The following is a 24,909-nucleotide window of genomic DNA, read 5'->3' as shown; positions in this document are numbered from 1 at the left end:
GTTTGTTTTTTTGCCAGGCAGCACTAGATTGAGTTTTTGAGTTATTACCCCATCCATGAGCCAAAAATTTAAGTTGGGTATCATAAAATTTCAATTTACTAACTCAAACTTCTACATCGAAATTTTGACTTAAGGATGGCCAAAAAAAAAAAAAAACTGGGGTGCAACATCTTGGGCTCTTGGACCCTTACCCTGCTGCAGGGTAAGGGTCCAAGAGCCCAAGGTGTTGCATTGGCTTCCAAAGCAATCATCTGCAAGGTGGCCACTAATAAACCTGACCTACAGAGGCCAAAACATACAACCCACAGGACACCCCTACATATCCTTTGTCCATGCCAGATTTCTCAAAGGTGATCTACACAACATAAGAAGGTGGCTTAAATGTTGTCTAACTGGTACCGATGAAGGTGTGTGACAATGACTTTAAACCCTATGCCTTTAAATTAATGAAAAAAGATTTGTAGACATATTGGTTGAAAACTTTTCATTTATTGTCTTGTGCAAAATCAGATAGCAGTCCAAAAGAAACGAGTCAATTATGCTTACACTATATTGCCAAAGGTATTCACTCACCCATCCAAATAATTGAATTCAGGTATTCCAATCACTTCCATGGCCACAGGTGTATAAAACCAAGCACCTAGGCATACAGACTGCTTCTACAAACATTTTTGAATAAATGGGTTGCTCTCAGGAGCTCAGCAAATTCCAGCGTGGTACAGTGTTAGGATGCCACCTGTGCAACAAGTCCAGTCGTGAAATTTCCTCACTACTAAATATTCCACAGTCAGCTGTTAGTGGTGGTATAACAGACTGAAAGCAGTTGGGAATGACAGCAACTTAGCCGTGAAGTGGTAGGCCACGTGAAATCACAGAGCGGGGTCAGTGGATGCTGAGGTGCGTAGTGCGCCGATGTTGCCAACTTTGTCAATTGCTACAGACCTCCAAATTTCATGTGGCCTTCAGATTAGCTCAAGGACAGTGTGTAGAGAGCTTCATGGAATGGGGTTCCATAACTGAGCAGCAGCATCCAAGCCTTACATCACCAGGTGCAATGCAAAGTGTTGGATGCAGTGGTGTAAAGCACATCGCCACTGAACTCTAGAGCATTGAAGATGTCATCTCTGGAGTGAAGAATTGCGCCTCTCTATCTGGCAATCCGATGGATGAGTCTGGGTTTGGTGGTTGCCAGGAGAACGGTACTTGTCTGACTACATTGTGCCAAGTGTAAAGTTTGGTAGAGGGGAGATTATGGGGTGGGAGTGTTTTTTTTAAGGAGTCGGGCTCGGCCCCTTAGTTCCAGTGAAAGGAACTCTTAATGCTTCAGCATACCAAGAGGTTTTGGACAATTTCATGCTCCCAACTTTGAGGGAACATTTGGGGATGGCCCCTTCCTGTTCCAACATGAATGCGCAACAGTGCACAAAGCAGGTCCATAAAGACATGGATAAGAGAGTTTGGTGTGGAGGATGAATTAGAGCGGAGACTGTGCGCCAGGTCTTCTTGTCCAACACCATTGTCTTACCTCATAAATGTGCTTCTGGAAGAATGGTCAAAAATTCCCATAAACACACTCCTAAACCTTGTGGAAAGCCTTCCCAGAAGAGTTGAAACCGTTATAGGTGCAAAGGGTGGACTGACAACATATTAAACCCTATGGATTAAGAATGGGATGTCATTGAAGTTCATATAAGTGCGAAGGCAGACGAGCGAATACTTTTGGCAAAACAGTGGATTTTGACATCACAGAACAAGCCTTGTAGTAGTAGTGGCTAAAACAGCATAGTATTTAGTTTTTGTTATGTAATCACTGATTTACAACTGTGGTCTTTTACTAAAATTAAAAAAAGTCTCCAGTGAGCCACAATTTTTAAACAAGGTATTTTTAGCTGTTCAACTCTTCTCAGTGAAACTGGCATGTAGCAACTGACTAAGACAAAAAAGGAGTGGATTTTCTTGGAATGCACTTGGAAAATGTTCAGATACATTGTATTTGAATTCCAATTTGAAGGAATCATCTATTTTGTGTACCATCTACACTGAGTGCATTGCTTGTTTCCACCATTGAAAACTTTTTTTTTTTTTTTTTTTTTAAAACCACCCATAAGTCAATGGTTGGTGCGTCAATTTTTACTTACTGTATGAATAGCATAAGCAGAAGAAAATGGGTAGATGGATCATTATTTTCTCAATTTTAAGTTACTAAGATGAAATTTTGAGCTAATAATCCAAAACTCTGACTTATGGATGGCATTTTTTAAATTTCAATGGCAGAAACAAGCTTCCATAACCTTGCTTCCCACACTGAGTCCAGACGTCTAATCCTAATTTACCTCAGTATGCATTTCAGGTGTTCTCCTTTATTAGTGATCAGACTGATCCATTCAGTTTATATGACTAGAAATGTTTACAGTCCTCAATGCATTTATTTCACTAAATACAATGAATTACTCATCGGATTATGACACAAATTTCCTAAAATACTTTCTAACACCCCAAACCGCAAAGATGAATCATTTAACTGTATTATCAGAGAAAACAGTTACACAGTATTTAACATGAACTCATTTCCCCTTATGTTACATCCTTCTCTTAAAAAAAAAAAAAAAAAAAAAATTTTTAAAAAGTAAAGAGAGGACAAATCCTCTGACATGTCTGCGGACAAGGTGAATTTGCTAATGTAAGATTGCAGTGGGTATATCAGTCAGGTAACAGTATTCTTTTAAAAACATGCCATTCAGTCAGAAGAGGCCAACAGTTAACAATAATCAATAATAATCCCAAACAGGAATTCACTGAAATAAAACTAGAATTTAAAAACCTGTGGATAGTCAATTAGGCACTGAGTCTTAGAGAAGTGAGGGAGCTTCTTGGGTGTTCCCAGTGACCACCCTCACTCCTTTCTAAGGCAGCATTTCCTTACATGGACCATTTGTCCACACATGTCCCTGGCTTGGCACATGCTTGCAAAGTCACAGCTGATACAATGTAGTGACCCAAAAATCCTCCTACTGTCCTTCCTGCTTCTGTTGAATTCTCTTCTGAAGAAGATTCCAAGCTTTCAGTACCTGTTGAATGAAAAAAGGAGCAAAATTAGTACAAAATTAGTTTTCATGCAATGCAGTCATGTGGACTCTATGCTGTTGGCATAAGCTGTGTTTAACCTGCTTCTGAGTGACCTCTGGTTCCCAGAGCGTGCTGAGCACTACATTAGCATGCTCTACTTGTTTGCTGTTGGACCACTGGCTCTGCAGCCTGCGAAGGGCATCTTCTGTGGTCACCCCATCCCGCTCTGTTATCCTCGACACCGCCTGAAAAAGGATGGGAGTCAAGAGGAGGGAGGTAGAGTTTTTAAATTGTACAAATCTGGCGCCCCCCAGTGGATATATGAAAAAAAACAAGTAATAGAAGTATGTCAATTTTTCTTTAAACAAGCCTTACACAATTAACATTTTTATATACATTTAAAATTTGGCTTATATTTTTGCAGAAAAAAAAGGGATGTAACTGTGATGACAAACTGGAAAGAAAACTAAACATTACGTGGCATCCACCCCTCGCAGGACAATCTCATTACCTCCTCCTCAGGGATGATGGTGACCCAGACCTCGTGGACCAAGTTTTGCCAGCTGGCCTCCAGAAGAACTGCTGCATCCACCACGCAAACCTGCTTATCTGCAAAGAGCAAAGCATCACATTAATATTCGAAACTAGAACACAGCAGATTTCAACCATTTACTGAGTTTCACAAACAGTCTCTATTATTGCTAGTCTGTTCCAAACTGTACCTTCATCTCTGGCTTGGTTGATTTTCTTTTTTACTAGAAGTGCAATCTCAGGCCACACAATGTCTGTCAGGGCTTTTAACTGCTCCTGTATGGAAACAACATCTCTGGTAAGTTTCATAGAGAGCTCTGACACATCCTTTGCGACGCTGGAACGTGGTGAATTATCATCAACGGAATCCACATTACCTGGTTTCCAAAGACTTTCCTTCCTAATGCACGTCTGTTGATGGTTTTATCATCGTTCAGAACATCTAAAAGTGGCAAAAAGAAACTCATCATTGCACAGTTTTACACAACATACACGATAACATTTACAGGAAAACATGAATTATCAAACTACCCAGCTGGCAAACCTACAGCTTCTGTTGTTAAACATTAGGCCGCCCAATTTGTGCCTGGTGCATCATTTCTAACACAACTCACTGACCAATGAGTTTCATTTCTTTAAACAAATGTCAAAGTCCATCAACCAACAAAATCAAATGTGACCATAATAGGATTCCAACTTAAATTTTTTAAAAATATTGCAAACCACTCAGAATAGGGTTTATATACAACAGTCCTTAATTATATCAGGTCCCATCAGACACAGCGATGTTCTTGCAATTTTCTATTTGTTGAGTCTGTGTGAACTGTAGCCTCAGTTTCCTCTTCTTAGCTGACAGGAGGGGTATTTTGCTGCTATAGTCCAGCCGCTTCAAGGTTTGACATGTGTGTGTTCAGAGATGCTCTTCAACATGTAACAAGCAGTCAACACTCAAACCAGCCCGTCTGGCACTGGCAACCATGCCACATTCAAGGTCACTTAAATCACCTTTTGTCCCCATTCTGATGCTCAGCTTGACTTTCAACAGGTCGTCTTGATCATGTCTACATGCCTAAATTGAATAAGTTGCTGCTATGTGACTGATTAGATAGCATATGTATAATGTATGTTCCCTGTCTCCCATACGTAGCATAATGCCCATTTAAGTGATAGTGACAGAGGGCTCATCAGTAGTCACTGGAGCAACCCAAAAATAAATAAATAAAATCAGAAGTCAATTTTCATCAAATTCAAATCAGTGACATCTGAGACATCATGACTATGACCTTTACTTACTACAGTGTGCTCATTACGGCAATCAGTGAAATGAATGAGAAATCATTAAATTCCATCATCCTATTTTTCCATTAAGAACAGACCGACTGTGAGGGAAGTAACACAACTCCTGCAGTCTGAGCCTTTCAATAAGATGCCCTCAAGTTAAAGAGTCCCCACCTGACCCAAATTTCTCCACCACTCTGTGATAGGCTGCTGTATCAGGCTGGTACACCTCATGGCCCAGTTTGTCACAGTCAATCCGAACTGCACCAAGAGCCTCCAGCTGCTTAGCGATGGAGCTCTTTCCACTGCCGCTGCCCCCTGTCAGACCAATCACATATGGAAGGGGAGGGAGGTGGGAGTTGTCCTAGCACAGAAGAAACAGGAGATAAAAATGTTTCAGGATATGCAAATAACATGAGGAAAAAAAAAAAAAAAAAAAACTTTTAGTGATGTGACAAACAGCTCCTAAGACAAGTCAGCCCTGTGTAAGCATACTCTCACTACTAAAACAAAAAAACTGAATACCTGAAACAAACAAAGCTAACTAAGTGTACTCATTCATGCTCATTTTTTAGCTTTTTGATACGATTTCCTGAACACAGTGTGTTTGACTGCACCTTTCTAGCTGCCTGTAAATGTGAGCTGAGCAAAGAACACATCACTCTCAATATAAAAACATTTATGATACCTGCAAAGCACCTTAAAAATGTACTTTGTGCATTAGCTACATGTTTTCCTGGTATAAGGCAGTTTCTGTTACAACAGTTAAAAATGCAACAATCCAAAGGCAGATTTAAGAGGTTTACTGTCACACTGTGCTTCACCATCTCAATGCTGTGAGAAAACAGCCAGTCGGGTTTAATGTTTCTGCTCCTGTGAGTGATTTAAAAAAAAAAAAAAAAAAAGCACTTCAGGGCACCTTCTGACAATTATTACTAGCCGTGACTGAAGGCTGAACGTCTTTAAAGGGAACTTCATCAAACAGGAATGAACTCAACTAACACTGATGGGCTTTGTTAAGTTCTAGTGCCTTTTGTTCACTAAGTCAATAAAAGGTTATGAGATATTCTTTTATAGGAGTGCACTTCTGTTGCATGAGCATGATGCACCTTTGATGGGAGCATGGCCCCATTAATGCCCTAGTTTGGAACTAAATAAAATCAAGTATAATGATGGGAAATAATTTAAATATAATTGCAGCTAAATGGTCCTTCACTTATAATGAAGTTTCCTCAGTACGTATTTGGGGATGCTGTTGTTACTGCACATAAATACTAAAAATACACACTCCTAACAAGCCTACTTTAGGTGGTGTAAGCAGGGTGCCCAGCAGACGAGCACGCAGACTCGAGGAGCTGATCTTCTCTTCCTCTATCTCTGTGTGGTGGGCATCCTTAAGCAACTGGATCTCATGAAGGACAAGAGCTCGAAGACCCTGGTTTCGAAAGCAGAGAGAACAAAATATCAAACATATGCTGAGTACCCATGTTGTATCAGGACCATGAAGTACCTCTGCACTCCAGAGACTGAATTGTGCAGCAGAAATGCTTTTGCTCACAAAGCAAACCGTTCTGTTCTCTTTCAGAAAAAGCAAGCAAGTGAATTCCAGCAGCCCTTAATATAGACTGTCTTATTTTCAGCTGAATTTAGAAGAGCTGAGTTGTGTAGTGACTATAGAGAAACTACATATGCAATACAAACATGAAAAACCACCATAATAAATGATCAGGTTACATCAGAATTTCCTTACTTACATTCTCAATGCGTTTCTTGTTTACAGCCTCCCCACCCTTTCTAGTCTCCTCGCTGACCACAATGCACTCCAGCAGGGGGTCAACTATAGACGCTCCAAAGGGGTCATCGAGAGGCACAATCTCCACCTGCACGGAGGGCTTGACATCTTGTAAGAACTCCTGTAGTCTCTGGACCCGTGCAGAATAGGGCTCGATCAACTCCTTTAGCACTTTCTCTGAAAGCAGGAGGGAAAGCATGTTAAACATGAGACATTAATCTCAGAAATATTACATTAATGCATATATAAATGTGGATAACAAAACTGAAGGACTCACTTTTAAGCATTGCTTGGTCACACACACCAATGAGGAACCGTCTATTGGCCAACAGGCAAGAGATACTGAGCAGAGTCTTGTGGGCCCCATGGAGTCGATCAAATGTCCCGCCTACCACCACATCATTGTAAGTCTCCAGTAGCTCTGCCTTTTCTTGTTGAGCTTCCAGAACATCCTCCTCCTCCTGCAATTTCATTAGCTGTGGGTGAAGCAGCACTGAAGGTATGCCAGGCCTACAGACATAGCAGCGGCCAGCGTAGCTCTGCAGACACTGCGTGACTTGATGGGACTGACCGGGGTCCTGAAGAGCGAAGTCTGTTAGCACCACCTCTGGTGAATGAGACAGAGCCTGTGGCGTGGGAAAGGGGCAGTTTGGAGTCGTGGATCCGCTGTATGCAGCTGACTGAGCGCAAACATTAGTCAGCAAAACACAAACATCCAGGTGCCCGCACACATCGGCTGCATTACTGTACAGGCGTGTAATGAGATTAGACACGTCCACTACTGGTGGAATGAAAACTGGCCGAGGCTGGGTCCCACTTCCCAGATTCAACCCGGGATGGAGGTGGACGTAGAGTGTGCGCTTGACGAGCTGAGCAGCTGAGCTGAGCACTGGAGCGATGCGTAAGGGAAGGGTGTGGAGAGGAGACGTCAGCACAAGGATGCCCGTGCTGAACATGGACATGTTCCTTGCTGATGTCACAGAGAGTCAAAGTCCTTGGGGAAGATTACTGCAACAGGGGTGGCTGAACACTGGAAGGGATGGAAAGAGATAGAACATCAGCATCTGAGACTGCAAAGTGAAACTGCTACCATATTACAACAAACATTCAAGCTGCTCAGTCAGCCAACCGTGTTTCCCTATCAGCAAATAGAATTTTTATTGATAGCAGTGGCTGATGTTTATCTATTTTGACACACTTATTATCTTTGTTGGTAGTTTCAGCTGTTCCCATCTCATAAGGAGTGGCCAGAGTGGGTAGCTCCAAATACTTGATTTGCCCTTCCTGATGCAATCCCAAAGGTATTTGTATCTCCTCCTGGGATCAAACAAGGAATCTTTTGCTTGTTAGGCAAATGTGTAAACCACTACACTATAACAGTTTTTTTAAAAAAACAAAAAGAGCGCAGCAGAAAGGTCAGACTTGAAAACAGCTCAGTCACTTCAAATATAGATTTCTTTCCTCTCCAAGTAATTAAGGTGATAGAAATGAACAAAAACAAAACAAACAGAAACATCAGTATCTGCCCAACTGCTGTTTTAAACACTGGTGCAAACCATTAACAGAGAGAGCACTGTCTTCCTTTATCCGTTCTTGTGGATTATGTTTATCTGTCCAGTAAGTGGTGCAGAGCAGAGGGTGGTCCATTTAGGCGTTCACCATAGCCACAATCATTCAGCTGGATCAGCTGATATAATGACACCTCTAATCACTATATGAGTAATTATTCTGTAACTAAGCTGAATTTGACCTTTTTAGCACTCTGACCACAATTTTTTTGTCCTATTTGTTGTTGCTATGAGCATGTTAATGATTGTTTGCAGTTACTGATATACTCCACAGTGGTAACTGGTAATGTTTCAATTACTGATAACACTAACAACGCCCATTCTGTGTCTTCTGTTATGTTTACCTGATGCACTGAGTTGCAAAAATGGAATGATTCACGAGGTCTGACAAGTGAGGCATTAGTTAAAAACTCTTCCTTCAGCTGAGGCTGCTTCTCACTGGTTATTCTGTAACAAATGAACACTGTGACATTGTGTCTGTGCAAGAAGACCATCTGGGTCATAAGAACTGGCAAACACCAGCTTGTGATCATCACACCCACGAGCAACATGGCTGGACAGACCCTGAACCACTTCCTGAAAGTGACCAATCACACAAGGCACACCGTGGGTGAATAGTTCCTAACAAACTTAAAGTTGATCCGTGTTAAGCCACTCTGACTTACTGCACCTAGCTCACCATGGTAAATGTCTTTATTAACTTATGTGGGTACTCGAAGCTAGCAGCTAAGTGCAGCCGCACTTCCAGCAAAAAGCACATTCAAAGTGATTCAAAACGCAGGCGCAAACTGAAAATCGCTACGATTTCACGACATTAGCAACGGCAACGATGCTCCTCAAGACCCGAGAATGTCTCAATACTCTGTATGCAGTTTCAGACAACGTTTGATAAGGCCTGTACAAAAAGGAAGTGCAAAACTCAACTGACAGCCTGGGAGACAGGCACCGCACCAAAAGCCTAACCAGCAGCTTACCTGCGCGGAGCCGCTCTAAAGCGTCGTGAAGAGCGTCAGAGTCGGGCCGTACCGACGTGCAGCCGCGCACATATTCACTGGACAGCTCGTTTCTCTGGGACTTTTAAGCGAGAAACGGTCTTATCCTGTTCAGCCCCTGTACAAATAGCTAAGAATCTACTAGTGGAAGTCACTCGCACGTGAACCGGGTTGTGTAATCACGTGACATTTCATGTGCACTGTGATTGGTTGAGGAGTCGCGGTCAAGTGACAGACTGTAATCAGAAAAAATAAAAAAACTATCTATCTATCTATCTATCTATCTATCTATCTGTCTGTCTGTCTGTCTGTCTGTCTGTCTGTCTGTCTACACAGACTTTGTCAAAACATTCCTTAGGGGCAAAGGAGCATAGGTCAAGATCAAGGGTCTAAGACTAAGGTCAAGCTCACCAAACAATTTATCTTACTCAGGAAAAAAATACTGTTAATAATTCATTGTTTGTTTTTTTCTATTTTAAATTCAAATACTCACAATAATGCATGGATCTCCACCTTTAAATAACGCGTGAGCATAGGCACCTTTTCGTAAATTTGGTATGGAGCCAGACTGAAGACTCAGGTTAAAAAACTGAGTGACTGGCTCTACAATAATATCTGCTGAGATCTTTAAGAGATAAAGGTCAAGATTATGCAAATCATTAAAAGATTTGCAAATCATTACACTCAGCTTTTTTGGAATTGGGTTTGTATGTGTGACTGTATTTTTTATATGTATGTATTGACTGTTAATTAATTACACATTAAATAAACCCTTGGGTTCATAGATCGAACAGTAAAATGTTTTCTTTAAATTCTTCTGATGTAACATTAAAAAAACCCCCAAATATATTAGTAAATTGGCCACCTGCAATTTTACTGTAACAGAAGTACTTTTAGTACCTTAAGTTAGTTAATAATACTAAGGTATTACTATAACTGAAGTAGCTCCTATTGTGTATAATGAAATGTTTTTAAACTTTGGTATTGGTACTTTTACTTAACTTTGGGATCTGCATGCATCAGTAAGCTATACATAATATATAAAGACTAGTTAAAGTGACAGTCAGATATGTGATGCAATTAATATAATTGAGGTGACCACTGGCATAAATGCAAAATAAACAAGATTAAATAAATACGGAAACAAGAATACAAATATTCAGACTGAAATGTGCCTGACAATGAAGTGTCCCTTCGCACTTGTGTGCCACCTGTACAGGACTGATTTGTCATTCTTTAGTTTAACTTAAATCAACATGAGTCATTATAAATTAAATTAAATTTAATATTAAAATGGAAATTATCAATATGTGGGGCACTAAACATTTTATCAAATGTAAATGTACCATTTTATTACAATCCCAGGACATCTGAAAAATTAGTAAACAAGAAACTTTATGGCAATTATAAAGAATGAGGCAAACACTCTTGGGGAAGAATTTTTTTTTATTTTTCAAATTATATTTTGAGGCCAACAATTTATATATATAAAAAAATTATTTAAAAAAAAAAAAAAAAAAAAAAGGGGAAATGAAGTGTTATCTCCATACGGTAGAAAGAGTTGCATGATGATGCCCTCAAGTTTGTTGGGCAGAGGCTTTGCATAAGTAGCAAAAAAAAAAAGAAACAATCCCAACACAAATTAAAAACAACAGGTTCAAGTAAAAAGTGTAGTCATAACAAAGTTACACCACAGTCTGGTGGCAACTCTAGAACATTAAGACGGTTGTTGAGTTAGATTTTTGGTCAGAGGAATCAAACTGAACCCACGGGACCAGTTTTTCAAATGACTGCAGTTCTCTACAAGACAAAAGTGCTCAGCAAGACTCAAAGAACTACTATATGTTGCCTTACAAATATAAGTTGGCACTGAAATGTGCAAGAAATTTAAACTTTGAAATTTGTGACGGTAAACCTGCAGCATCGGGCATGACATCTTCAGTGGAGGTTTATAAACGTGGACAGACGCGCTCTGCTCAGTTTAACTCCACGTCTCTACATAAAGCCCGTTGACATGTATTAATTGACTTTTTTATCACCGGTGGTGTCACTCGCGGCTGTGTCATAATGGCACTTCTCCACGCATCGCCTCGGAAACCATCCTCTCACACGCTCTCCAGCTTCAATTCAAAACAGAAGAAACAGAAAGTTACACATTTGTTACACTGAATTTAAAATATCATCAAGACAAGAATTTCATCTTACCTCGCAGCTGCTCCTCATTCAGAACTTTGTCTCCGTACATCCACCATCTAAAGAGAAAAAATACAGTTTCAGAACATTACTCCTAATCTGAATCCCGCATTACAATATGTGTAAAAAAATTCTGCAACGATAAAAATGGTGGTAGAAGTGTAATTTTCAGGGCAAAAAATTTTTCAGTTCATTTAGGTAATGTTTTAACATAACTGCCAGAGTAAGAGCCAAGACAGACTTGGTTCCCAAAGGCCCTTGGTTGTATTATAAAATTAGCAACTATATATGTCTTATGTGACACTTTAGACACTGTTAGAGGATCGCCATCTGGACATGAATTGGTCACGAAGCTAGACAGGATGCCAGACAGGCCTGATGCACCCAGCGTATAATGGTGGCGTGCTTTGAGTGTTTAGGAAAGGTTCTAGTCCTTCCTGGATGTCTTCAGTTCAAACGCTGGAGGAAGTTTTGAGTCTAGGCAGCTAATTTCTGTATCTGCAAATCTGCTGGGGTCCACTTGAGTCTGAGTGATGTAAATCAGGTGGTCTGTTTATGACTGAACTGACAGGTCTGTCACTCAGACCCAAGCTGACCATAACAGACTCATGGATGCAGAAGTTATGACAAGTGAATCAGACTGCTGCCTAACCAGACTCAAAAGCAAACAACAAACAGAAAACAGGAGATCTGTGCAGACAAACTTACTTGGTACCACGAGTAGCCAGGATGGTATCCCCCTTACTGAGAGGGATCCTGGGCTCCTCGGTGCAGGGGGTTCTAAAAAAGGTTTGGAGACCCTTGTTGAGAGGGCAGCAAGCTCCATTATAATCCTCTACTGCTCGGTACTGGACCTGCTGGTCAAGGCAAATAAGACATCTGATTATTCTACTGCTCTGAAATTCATACCTGTTCTGTGGAGAGGAGGGCGTATTTCAGTGATTTAGCCTTTTTAACTTACTCTTTTGTTTGGTGACCAACTTCTGGGCTTTATTATGTCTCTTTTCTTTTGAGAGTGAAAGCAGCTTGTCCACCTCTTTCAGTTAAATTATTATTAAAACCTTTACTTTGACCATTTTTCCCTCCATGTCTACTTTTATTACCTGAACACTTTTTTTGCTACTTTCCCACATCTCCTGGATTTTCCAGGGGAATGTAACACACTGTTACAAGCTCAGATGTATAAGAACAGTTTCCTGACATGAAAATCACAACTTGACTGAAGAGACTTTAATGGACACGTTTATTGAGACTCTGGCATATGCCCGCCCTGCAACAATACTAAAAAAGACTAATAAACTAATAAAAAAAAAAAAAAATGAAACTAATAAAAACTAAATTAAAAATAAAAAAAATTCAAACAATAAAAACCTGAACTGAAATGAGCAAATCCACTCTGGAAACTATCTGAAATGAAGCTGAATTAAAAACAAAAAGTAAAAACTAAATAAAAATAAAAAGACTGTAATAACTCCAATATGGACACATTATGGCTCTGGCAGGTACTTACACTTCTCACTCGCTTATCAGCTTTCTGTTTCAGTTGCTCAATCTGTGTCAGGAGGAATAACAGTTAAAGAAACACCATTATTTATAGATTTCACTTTTATGTATTATAACAAATGTCTTATGGGTGTGAGCAATCATTGTACTTATGGGATTTTAACATCTTCTACAAATAAAAAGACAGACAGAACAGTAAAAAGCCAAACTAAATCAGCAATGCCTGCATTACTCAATTCAACCTACAGTTAAGGTGTGCTGGTGACACTTGGGATGGACTGGCCAGACAATGCCGTCGCCCTTGGGTGTCCCTGACCACGTGAAGACTTGCTTGAAATTCAGCCAGCGGCCGCCGAGGTCATAAGGGAAGATAAACTCCTCCCCTGTTTGGTAGTGCTGTATTCTGTCTTTGGCCTATTAGAAAAAGACAAGAAATGGTACTACTTAACCATGAGAATGCACTTTGTTTCTGTAATCAGCACACCATACTGTACTGTCAGAGGGTCCTATAACATATGTGCAGTGCTCATAAAAGTGATATTTTAAATATAAAGTCCTGCAACGATCAAATGTTACAAATTTTTCATTTTAAATCCCTGAGTACTGTGTGAGTGAAAAAGCACATTAACATCCACGATTACTGCTTGTGAATCAAGAAAAAAAGTCTCAATCTGCTTAAGATACACTGATATCACAAAATGTTATCATGAATCAAAGTCATGGGAAATCAAGCAGAGACATTCTGACCTTTTCCTCTATCCAGGACTCGATTGAGGTCTTATTTCGAAGGATGACTTTCATCTGCAAAGGACAGGCTATTTCATTATCAGAGTCAGCAATCACTCTGCCTCTATTTCCTTAAATAAAGAGTTGTGTTATTGGATTATTGACTACTGCTGGATATATACCACACATGTTCAAACTTTAAACTTGAAAATTGATTTTGGCTTCACTTTTTCTGGCCTGATAGTTATTCCAGCTTTTCAGTTTATCTTTTTTTTTTTTTTTTTGTCTGACTCCATGACTGCTATGTTTTGTGTCTTTCTTTTGTTATATTATGTTGTATGTGTATTGTGTTGTTACACTGTTTGCAAATAAATAAGTAGGAGTATGGATCCATGCACTTGTAGAACCATGACACAGTTTTACACCTGGTACACCTACACACTCTACAATATACTCTCTGGTCAGATTTTCACCAGATGTTTCCCAAACTGCTCTTGTCTTGAAATGAAAACACAGCTTGCAAGATGTAATGTGGCTTTGTAAGATTATGAGTAAAATAATTAGACATATGTCTCTTTTCATAGTCAAAAACTTGTGAAGTTTGCACAACTTTGGAAAAACCTACCTGTATAACAAAAAGCATACCAACGGCAATAGTAGTGCCAAGTGCCAAACCTAAGGCAAAAAGTGTAGCAGCAAAGGCAGGCACACTAAAGGGCATGAGGGGCTGAAATTGACGCACAGCACTCATGTCAATCCTTACAGTACTCCAGCCGAATGATATCTGCAGTGAGGAAAGAGAAAACAGCTTTAAAAGCCTGGTGAGGGCTCAACCTAGAACGGTGATAACAGGCCATCAAAAGCACGGTGTGGGAAGCTAAGGTTGCTCACCCTCTCATACAGCTGTGTGTACATGGTCATGATGAAGATAATGGCAGCATGTGAGCAACCCAGTGGAGCCAGGAGCAGGAAGCTGGTGAAGTAGGCATGGTTCACATGGCCGCAGCAGTTGTTTATCCAAGGGCAGTGGTGGTCCATTTTCATCACGCACCTGAGGGTTTGGAGGCAGAGGAGGAGTAACAGGGCATAAAATGATAATCTGAGGGTCAAAGCTCATTTTCCAATCACCATAAAACTGCAAAAACAGAGATATTTCACATAAATAGATAATCACTCATGATGTGGTGTAAGGTGTGCAGCGTTCTAATGGGGTTATAACTGCATGGGTGGAAATAACACGCACATACACTGTATCTTCTTGTACAACAGCAGTTTGGTGTGCTGCCAATCAAGCTGTAGTGCCTCATTTCTGAGATCTTTTCTTTGGCTACAAGTGAGTCAGTGATTTTCCAACATAAATAACTTTTTTGGCACTCCCCAAAGCCATTTTAGCCAGCACCAACAGAGGCATTCCCCTCTCATTCACACCCACAGCACTTTGTACAGGTGCATAGTTTTGATTGTGTCTGAACACTCCACAGGAAATGCTCTTAAATTCCAAGATTTGTATGTAATCTATTTAGTAATGGTCACAAATAAAGGGGATAGGCATAGATTTGGTGTGTACAGTCACCCATTCTGAGCCAGGAGAATCACTGCATTTCACACCACTGAGCAAAACCTAGTATTTTTTTGGTAATAAATGTAAATACCTGTTACACTTTCGACAGTGGTGGGACCTGGGGGCCTTGTATCCTTGACACACTCTGCAGTACTGTAGGTACTGGGTATCCTGCTGATTCTCCTGTTTCAGCATAAATACTCATCAAAAACTGATACAAATTTACAATATTTAAATACTGCCATGCTTCCTAATGCCTGTAAAAAAAAAAAAAAAAAGATTATATAATATATATATATAATTTTCTTACTGGTTTCCAGCCAAGAGGAATGTATCCAGGTCCAACGAACATAGCATTGAAGTAGTTGTAGAGTATGAGGACAGTCCAGTTGATTAGCATAATGAAGTTAATACTGCCCCCTGTAGTGTCTAGAGGCCAGTACCAGATAACGGAGTCTAGAATTGCCATTGTGGAGCATATAGCAATGACAGACAAGGCTATGACTGGACCCCAGTGGCACAATCTCCGAACCTCATGGAGGTTCTCAAAGGTCACAAAGGTTGACAGGAAGTTCATTTTTTTTCAGTGCTAGTTTAGTACTAATATTTTGGTTGCTAAACTCCAAAAATGTATTGACCAAGCTTCAATGTGTTAGTATTTTCCTCTGCTATCTCGCAAAGTCACCGGTGCAGGCGATGCACATATTTTTTCTCGTTCTCTGAGTACCCAGGAGCTGGCCTGGTCTTGAGCTACTGGGGATTTCTGTGTCCCACTATTTCTTGTCCTGGCAGAGAGCAGCATCCTCTCCTGTCAATCCCTGAATCACACGGTCTTTCTGAAAGACTCAAGTTTCCCATCTGAAAGAGAGAGCAGTTTTAAAACATCAGCAGTGATATGAATTACTGACAGCAGTCACATTAAGCTAATTTTTTTTTGGTCATTACATGCATCAGCTGCATTACAATTTTTATGTTTACAAACAACAGCTGATAACTAGTGACCTTTTTTGGGGGGGGATACAGACTCAGTAAGAGGACTTTTCTGAAATAATTGAACAATTTTCACATTTCTTTAAAAGCAGAGTTCCATTTCACTAACCAAACCCAGGCCTGATTACTTCCAGACCTGTTGGATCACAAAATCACTTAAACAGAACCTCTATAGAAGATCTCAAAAAACAAAACACATGCCACGATATAATGAAACTTAAGAACAGATGAGAAACAAAGTCATTCATAACTGTCAGTCTGGAAAGGGCTAGAAAGCCTTTTCTAAGACTTTGGGACTCACAATGAGAGCCATTATCCACAAATGGAGAAAACTTGGAACAGTGGTGAACATTCCCAGGAGTGGCCGGCCAACCAAAATTACGGAATGTATCAACTAGTCATCCAGGAAATCAGTAAGTGTTCATGATTTAACAATAAGAAAGAGACCAGGAAAAATGGTATCTATGGGAGAGATCCAAAGTGAACACCACTGCTGACCAAAACAAAGGCTCCTCTCACATTTGCCAAAAAAACATCTTGATGATCCCCGAGACGTTTGGGAAAATATTTTGTGGCATAAAGCTAACATGAAATATCATAAAAAGAACTTCAGACCAACAATCAAACATGGTGGTGGTAGTGTGATTGTCTGGGGCTGCTGTGCTGCTTCTGGATCTGAATGAGTTGCCATAATTACCAGAAAATCGTGAAAGACAATGTGCCCTGAAGCTCAAGCACATTTGGGATCTGCAGCAGGACGATAATCTGAAACACACCAGCAAGTCCACCTCTGAATGGCTCAAAAGAAAACAAAATGAAGGTTTTGGAGTGGCCTAGTCAAAGTCTGGACTTAAATCCAAATGTTGATTCCCTCACAATTACATGTCTGATGATCTGAAACATGTAATTTTGACAAATATGCAAAAATAATTTTCACGGCACTGTATCCCAATTTATGCCATATCTATGTTATTCGTTATTTTCTTTTTTTACTCCTCGGTAGTTATCACTGCATTACAATGCAGATACTGAACATTTATAACTAACATTTTTCGTTAATGATTTAAAAGCAAACAGTAAACGCAATAATACATACTACACAAATGTAAATCGTGCTGGACTTTGTATTAGTGTAAGTTACCACACTTAAGCAGAGCCACAGCATTTGCTCCAGTGACTAATTAGCTTGTGTTACCAATCTAGCTAATTCTCACTAAGAAAAAAGAAACGACCACTTGTATGCAAGTCTTCTGCCCATTATTATTATGCAAGTCAGACAAGTTAGACAACCACGCTTTAAAATATAATTAGACAGTTGGTACATGTATAGCTTTAGCTAAAAAATTCAGTTTCCGTTTAGCATCGTGGGCAGAGCAGTTAGCAGTTATCGTTATTTAGCTAGCCTGCTCCCAGCATAAACACTACTAACGTATCAGGCTGGGGACTTATCATGAGGCGCAAAGAGCAAACAAAAAAGAAATAAATAACAAATGCTTTGTTTTTTGTTTTTTTTTAAATAAATGGCGACAAAAAGCTGTCACTTTAAATCACCAACCTGCTCACTTCCTTATTTTTTTCTTAAATTTGTCGTGTGTACAGTGAGGAACCTTCCTCATGGTGTCTCAGAAACTATTACCCTCGACCGCTTGTTGATACATTTTAATCCAAGTGGTTTATTACTGAAACGGCACCGAGCTATAAGACTTATTCATATATTCAGGCTAGGGCTGCAATTAATAACATTTTCTGCCTACTTTCCAAACCTTTTTCAGTGTCGGAAAAGATAAAAACAAACTCAAGTTCCTTACCGAGCACATTCTGCTGTAACTCAAGGAAGAAGCTCCATTCGAGGCTTGTTGTTATTCTGAGCTAACTGTCAGCCAGAAAGCTAGTTACCTGTTGTAAACTCGACTGTCAGAATGTCTTCAGATTTTGAAACCTACGAGCAGGACTTTGGAACAATTACAGCGGAAATAACTAATAAAATTGGCCGAATTCCCAAACTAAGTGGAGGTAAGAGAGTTATATTTATTAGCTGTGAGAGCTCATCTCGCTCGCTAGCTCCAGTCTCAGCTGAGAAGGCAGCTAACGGCAGTAGCCTAGTGTGATTTCATGAAAAAAATATTGATCACATTAGTGGTGAAACGCAGTTATACAGAGAGTTCTAGTTATATAAAAGGAACGTAGCATGTGTTAGTGGCTGTCTTCTTAGCTTGGTATGTCTTTGATAGCCGGTGTGAAAATAGTGTTAAAAGAACATATGAACTCTATTTATGATGTTCAGAAGAGAATAGAATCTTCAAGGCACTTTGATGAATAGGTAAATATTAATGGAAATCACTGAACTGAAGTAATCTTTTAGTATTATCACAGTGATTTGGTGTTTGACACTCTTTCCATACTTGTGATAAGGAAAAACTTAAGGATGTTTTTCATGGGGAAAGTTAAGCTTTGGAATATCACTGAGTAATTAATTTGATGGACAATAACTTATTATTGATATCTTCAAAGTCTTCATCTTGGTATTGCTTTTAAAAAAAAACACATTTAAAAAGGGTGTCTTTGGTTAAGAATAAGGGAAAACCCAATGCTGAATTTATATCTTTACATTGCTAGCATCATTACATATATGAAGACAGTCAGACATTGTTGAGGTATGTGTAGGAGTAAAACGTGGGTTCACATCAGAAATTTCCTCTGAGCCCCTTCTTGTTTGAAATGGTGATTGACAGGTTAACAGATGAGATTAGGCAAGAGTTTTTATGAACTATGATGTTTGCAGATGACACTGATCTGTAGCGAGAGTAGAGCAAGTGGAAGAGAGCCTGGAGAGATGTAGATGTATATTGGTAGAAGCAAGACAGAATACGTGTGAATGAGAGGGAGACAAGTATAACAGTGAAGATGGAAGGTGTAGAGGTAGCTAAGATAGATGAGTTTAAGTACCTGAGGCCAGCCATCTAAAGCAATAGACAGTGTCAAAGAGAGCTGAAGAAGGGAGTGCAGGGAGGGTGGAGTGGGTGGAAATGAGTGTCAGAGGGGTGATTTGTGACATAATAGCAGCAAGAGTGAAAGGAAAGGTTTACAAGATGGTAGTGAGACCTACTATGATGTATGTTTTGGAGATGGTGCCACTAACAAAAAGACAGGAGGCTGAGCTACAGGTGGCAGAGCTGAAGATGTTAAGGTTTTTGTTGTGAATGACCAGGATGGACAAAAATAGAAATGAGTACATCAGAGGGAGAGCTCAAATTGAGCGGTTTGGAGACCAAGTTAGAGAGACAAGTCTGATATGGTTTGGACATGTGCAGAGGAGAGATAGTGGATATATTGGACAAAGGATGTTGAAGATGGAGCTGCCAGGCAGGAGGAAAATAGAAAGACCTCAGAGAAGATTCATGGATGTAGTGAAGGAGGACATGCAGAGGATTGGTGTGAGAGAAGAGGATGTTAGGGATAGGGTGAGATGGAAGCAGATGATCTGCTGTGGCAACCCCTAAAGGGAGCAGCTGGTTTCATTAGTCTGTTAAAGTGACAGCATTCTGTCATTTGGACAGAAATGTTACATGAATGTTCTCGAAAGCTTAATTCAGAGAAAATCAAAACACTGATGGAACAAGCCACATTACTTATATGATACTATGTACTAAGCACAAGATTTGACAGTACATCAAGTAACATAATGACTGAAGTCAGTTCTCGTAACTTGACAGTTTTATTTTTATATTTGCTTTGGTAATTAGAGATGCCACATTCCATATGTAACACTTCAATGCACACTTTAATAAATGTATCACATTGTTATTAAACTATAGCTAGTGAATTTTGACTCTGTGCGTTCTTTGTAGAGAAAAACTCTCAGGTCTTAATTGTTATCTTTTGTTCTGTTCTGCTTAGAGCTGTTTTGTGACTTCATGCATATAGCACGCAACTCCCTCACTTTAGAAATGCACATTGAAGGAGTGTAAATCCGACTCTGTCTTTGTGAACTTTATCACGAAGTTGTATTTAAACATTCCAGTCTAACAGAAGTACATGAAAGGTGTTTAGTGATTTGGTGAAGTCTATATGTGCCTCCAGGAATGAATGCAGCGTTCACACTACTGATAAGAAGCGACAGACTAATACCTGACACTTGTTGCTGCTTGATGTGTGTCTAATCAGAGCTGAGCTGACCTCCATACAATCATATGCTTGATGTGAAGAAATGCATCAGCAACACTTCAGAAGCAACCGGGCTGCAGTGTTGCAAATGTCTTTGTAACTTTGTCTTGTGGTGTGAAGGTAGCATTAAGGCATGCAAACTGTGTCTTTTAAGCTCTCTTTGGAGGCTTACTGCAAATAATATGTTTTTATCTAAACATATTTGGCTGCAGTTTTGATAAAAATGCGGCTTTGAGGCTTCCTTAAGATACTTTTGGGCAACTGGAGACCACAAGGCATAGACTGAAACTGAATGTCTAACCCCAAAAGTTTTTTTTTCTTCCACCACCTTATTCCTGTTTAGGGCATTCTCCTATACAGTCATGTCTTTTAATGAGGTGGGCAACTCCAGATGCTGGAGAGACATGCGCACAGTTGTAATCTTGTGCGTAACTGCGCTCATTAGTTGTTCTGTGTTTAAAGTTAGTCAGGTTTTAACATTTGTAAATGTTACTTAGTTGGACTTATTAAAACTGCTGTTTGTGGAACGACTTCAGGTATTTCTCCTCTCTTCTGCTCTGCATATGTCGGCTCGGTGTGTATCTGTTTCTGAGAAGAAGCAGAAGAGACACACACACACATGCTTGCACACACACACACACACAGTGAAAAAACAGCAGAGAGAAACAAAGCAGAGTTAGAGACTCTTGCACTGAGCTAAAAGGAAACCTGTACACAGTTTGGCATGAATAAATTTTCAGAAGCTAATAATTTGTTAACGTTAGATAAAACATGTTCCCCATTGCCAGCTCAGATAGATTAACCAAACCTGCAAATTGAGCAGCTTGGTTCCAAAGGTTTCATATGTATGAAACCCTGAATATCTATCTGCCATTGGTACTCCACAGCTCGTAGGCTGGATTAGATTTTTTTTTATTTTTTGACTTGGGCTGATCATGGCATCATGCCTTCTAACAAATATAAAGTGCCTTATGGAACTGTTAAAAAGGTTTAAAATTAATTTTTTCTCTGAAGAGAGCATTTAGAGTTGTATTTATATACAAGAAAGTGTACAGTGAGAAGGGGCACCACAAGAAGGTTAGAGGTGGGTTAAAAGCTACAGATGCTGTTAACCAGCTAGCACTGGCCTTTCCGAGCTTGTGTTTCCCTCCCTGCAGGTTTACCAGGTCACTGCAGAACAAAACGTGCCTTTGGTGGCAGTCTTTAGAGATGTCTGTCGAGCAAGACTCGCTTATCAGGCAGCTGACATTGTGGATTTGGGTAACTTTAAAAATGTAATACTTACATTTTGCACTTAACATCCCCACAAACAAATGCAGCTACTGTATATCAGTGGGGGAATTAGGCAGAGTTCTCTGGGTTATAAGGAGGATGAAGCATAATGGCACAAAGGTAAATGTTTTACATAGCAGAAAGTCACAGGGCTGAGAAATATTAACTTTTTGTTTTACTCGACAGCATTACTTCTGGTCCGTTCGTATTTAATTTAACAGTAATCACAGGATGCAGGTATATACAAAATTGTTCCAGGTTGACTGGTACATTTTTGATGTTCTCTAGAAACACTCTTATTACTTAGGTGCTAATATTGTGTCTTTCAGAATGGCACGTGTTTCTGTCATGTTACTTTAAGGCTGTGAAAAACAAACATGATTTACTTGTTTCACTTTCTCAGTTCAACATAGTTTATTCTCATGAAAATTTTCTTATATAAAATGACTTAATGCAAAAGAGATACCATCATAGAAATTTGAGTTTAATTTTTTAATTTTTATTTTTTTTTATGCGAGATGCTCTTCCTGACACAATCCCAAAGGGATTTCTCTCTCTTCCCAGAATCGAGCCAGGGATCTTTTGCTTTTTAGCCACATGCATAAACAACTACACTCTCATTTGACACCACTGAATACTGAAAACTGAGCTAAAATAATCATTGAGTTTGAGTTTTTACTCAATGCAAAGCACATTTTTCCATTTCTATGGACACTTTTTAAATTGAAATACACTAAGTTTTCCTTTTTTTGGTTTATAGCTACACAAAGCCAAAATGGTGTGAAATATATATAAATATATATATTTGAACTATTACACAGCTAACCGACTAGTTGCCACCACTTACTGCTTGCTCACAGTAAGTGTTAACTAGTAGTTTGTTTTCAGTTTTCAGCCCCTGCTTGGAATCTTTATCTCTTCCTCTCGGCTCACGCTTGCTCATTGGGTTTTCAAAGGGTGCTGCCTCTCACAAAACCTCGCCTGACTGAATATTTCTGGTTTGGAATTGGCATGTTTGAAGACTCATGGCAGCCCATTCCACAAAGTAATTTCTCATTGCTTCCTCTCACCATCTGTTGACTGTGTCAGAGGAAGCTTGTATGAATATGTACAAAGCTAGAAAATGCATTAAAACCATAAGTAGTCGTTGTGTTTTTTCTGCCACCAATGGAATAGTTTATAGTTGAATTTCAATTCCCTTCCTACTCATTAAGTTTTTCTTCTTTCTTAAGTTCTTCTGGCTCTTCTTTCCTGAGTGGATGCATTTTACCTGTGATATGGCGGGCATTTAATATTTTAAAATTGGTCCATAGGATTTTTGTTGTAGTATATCAATTTTAGTTGGCATGTTATGTTGCTGATAGTGGAAAACATGCCCTTGAAGTTCATGAAACTTCTTTTTTTTTTTTTTTTAAGTATGTTTATACATTTATTTTTTGGGGGGATATTATTTATTTGTAGCTTTGTTCTGAGACCCAACATCAAGAAGAAAAAATTTGAATAAGCATACAATGAAATGCTGGTCCTTGATCCATTAAAAATTGCTTAAAGTTTTCACCTTTGAGTGTTCATGGCAAGAGATTATTTGTCAATCACTGGCATTGAAATATGAAATGTAAAAAGTAAAAGAAAAATACTAAGTTCTTTTGTTTTCTTTATTCGCCTTACTTCTATGTACAAAACTCCTCATCCGTCTGTCAGCAGGTTCTAGTCTTGGTAAATATCCATACATATTTCACAGCCTTCTAGCTAGGGCCTGAGCTCAAGTACGAAAGCGTCATCTCATCTTTCACTGAATTGCCTCTGGCTGTTTACTGTACAGGTTGTAAGGTTGGACACAGGTTTTAAAAATGAATTTGAGGACCATGTTGGCCTATGGCGCCTTAGAAACGAAGATCTTGGCTTAGCTTCTTTTTTTTTATTGCAGTCCCACAGCTGGGTAGCCTTGTGATTTGCTTTTGAGTTTTTTTTTTTTTTGTTGTTTTTTTTAGTTTGTATTTCACTTACTTAAAAATACTTTTCATACTTTTCTTTTGAATCCTCTTAAGAATAGACCCGTTGGCTTTTTAATTTAAAAGTGAATAACTTTTTCTGAATTTTTTTATTACTGTGAGAAAATTGGAATAGGTCCTACTTTGTCTTGCATCACCTCTGGTCTGATAAAGTGTAGTACTGATGAACAAATATTTCTGTTCTCAATACTGAATTATACAAATACTGTCTAAGATGTGTATTTTTGTAATGATAAATTTTATCTATGAAAATATTATATCACTTTTGGCCTAAATTGTTTTCTAAGCTGTGTCATTTTTAAATATACTATTAAAAGACAGAAGATCTTTATTGTCATTATATGAATAAGCATACAGTGAAATTGCTGTCTTCCTGTAGTGCACAGCATTCATCAGTACACTAAGGAATATAAAATAGGAATTGATAATAATCAAAAGCTGGAATAAAGACCAATAAAACACACAGCGGAAATAAATAATAATAAATTGAGTCAGTATAAGAGGAACAGTGTGGCAAGATGTTAATTCAGTCACATATGATTTTGTAGCAACTGGTCTGACTGCACAGCAGCACTTGGATAAAAGGTGTTTCTCAGTCTAGTTGTACAGGTTTTTACTGTTTATATTTTTCATTTTTACATATTTATAATCATATGAATAACTATGTGTATGTGGCCAGTTGATAATTCCAACATAATTCTAAGTTTCAGATCCTTGATTGAAAAATCATTTATCTTACTTAAGTGTATGTTTATTGGTTGTCTCTTTAATTTCATTCAAACAACACATAGTTTTCTCCAGTGGTTTGTTTTATTTCATAATCCTACTTTTTTTTTTTTTTTTTTTTTTTTTTTTTTTTAATCACAGTCACTTTGGTTACCAAGCAAACGAGCAGAGTAGAACCTGTTATGTGATATACTTTGTATCTTTTTTTTGGTAAATTGGTATTTTGTATCTGCAAACTCATGTTAGTTTAATATGTTAGACTGGTACAGCTACTTATTAATACTAGTTTATTCGGTTAATTTTATGTTGGGTAGGTTTTACTTAACAGTATTCAACTGGGAAATTTTCATATAAAATAAAACAGGCAGCACACTGGTGGAGCAGTCAGTACCACAACAAGAGGGGTCCAGGTTTTCTCTTTGACTGCATGGCTTTCTTCTGGGTGCTCTGGCTTTTCCAGCTTCCTCTAACAGCCCAAAGTCGTGGATGTCAGGTTAACTGGTGATTCTGAGTTTGTTGCCGGTTTGGTGTTCTT

The 24,909-nt window shown here is 39.0% G+C and overlaps 3 protein-coding genes across 10 annotated transcripts in view; 1 reads left to right on the top strand and 2 right to left on the bottom strand.

The window, feature by feature from the left end:
• Positions 1–685: 685 nt before the first annotated feature.
• Positions 686–9,395, bottom strand: coasy (CoA synthase). Its single transcript, XM_030754250.1, has 10 exons — positions 9,210–9,395; positions 6,945–7,697; positions 6,630–6,844; positions 6,179–6,310; positions 5,050–5,239; positions 3,975–4,039; positions 3,789–3,873; positions 3,578–3,675; positions 3,165–3,311; positions 686–3,068 (listed from the first exon to the last, which is right to left on the bottom strand). Exons 2-10 carry the CDS (start codon positions 7,627–7,629, stop codon positions 3,009–3,011), a joined length of 1,677 nt encoding a protein of 558 aa, XP_030610110.1. The 5' UTR covers positions 7,630–7,697; positions 9,210–9,395; the 3' UTR covers positions 686–3,008.
• A 1,361-nt stretch (positions 9,396–10,756) lies between these two features.
• On the bottom strand, positions 10,757–18,136 carry zdhhc6 (zDHHC palmitoyltransferase 6). 5 transcript variants are annotated; one of them, XM_030754872.1, is made up of 12 exons: positions 17,756–17,926; positions 16,898–16,965; positions 15,521–16,068; positions 15,302–15,393; positions 14,541–14,700; positions 14,275–14,433; positions 13,671–13,724; positions 13,170–13,337; positions 12,931–12,972; positions 12,129–12,277; positions 11,433–11,479; positions 10,757–11,347 (listed from the first exon to the last, which is right to left on the bottom strand). In XM_030754872.1, exons 3-12 carry the CDS (start codon positions 15,785–15,787, stop codon positions 11,247–11,249), a joined length of 1,239 nt encoding a protein of 412 aa, XP_030610732.1. In that variant the 5' UTR covers positions 15,788–16,068; positions 16,898–16,965; positions 17,756–17,926; the 3' UTR covers positions 10,757–11,246. The 5 variants fall into 5 exon arrangements, with proteins under 5 accessions (XP_030610732.1, XP_030610734.1, XP_030610731.1 ...); XM_030754874.1 differs by lacking the exons at positions 16,898–16,965; positions 17,756–17,926 and adding an exon at positions 18,009–18,136; XM_030754871.1 differs by lacking the exon at positions 16,898–16,965 and having other exon boundaries at positions 17,756–17,851.
• Positions 17,941–24,909, top strand: part of vti1a (vesicle transport through interaction with t-SNAREs 1A) — a 117,031-nt gene continuing 110,062 nt past the window's right edge. For all 4 annotated transcript variants that reach the window (XM_030754878.1, XM_030754879.1, XM_030754876.1 and 1 more), the window contains exon 1: positions 17,941–18,213. In XM_030754878.1, coding sequence (XP_030610738.1) covers positions 18,120–18,213 — 94 coding nt within the window. In that variant the 5' untranslated portion in view covers positions 17,941–18,119. The remainder of the gene's footprint in view (positions 18,214–24,909) is intronic.

This window comes from Archocentrus centrarchus, chromosome 19, assembly GCF_007364275.1.
Source record: "Archocentrus centrarchus isolate MPI-CPG fArcCen1 chromosome 19, fArcCen1, whole genome shotgun sequence".
NCBI lineage: Eukaryota > Metazoa > Chordata > Actinopteri > Cichliformes > Cichlidae > Archocentrus > Archocentrus centrarchus.
The sequence above is the reverse complement of the archived record's forward strand: the minus strand, read 5'-3'. Positions and strand labels throughout refer to the sequence as shown.

Excerpts from the sequence above, each read along its gene's own strand:
- coasy (XM_030754250.1), bottom strand. The coding sequence starts at position 7,629 with ATGTCCATGTTCAGCACGGGCATCCTTGTGCTGACGTCTCCTCTCCAC. Across the intron at positions 6,845-6,944 it reads TGACCAAGCAATGCTTAAAA|AGAAAGTGCTAAAGGAGTTG; the intron begins GTGAGTCCTTCA and ends TCCTGCTTTCAG. Across the intron at positions 4,040-5,049 it reads GGTGGAGAAATTTGGGTCAG|ATGTTCTGAACGATGATAAA; the intron begins GTGGGGACTCTT and ends TGCCACTTTTAG.
- zdhhc6 (XM_030754874.1), bottom strand. The coding sequence starts at position 15,787 with ATGAACTTCCTGTCAACCTTTGTGACCTTTGAGAACCTCCATGAGGTT. Across the intron at positions 14,701-15,301 it reads CACTGTCGAAAGTGTAACAG|GTGCGTGATGAAAATGGACC; the intron begins GTATTTACATTT and ends CCAAACCCTCAG. Across the intron at positions 12,973-13,169 it reads GTCACCAGCACACCTTAACT|ATTGAGCAACTGAAACAGAA; the intron begins GTAGGTTGAATT and ends CTCCTGACACAG.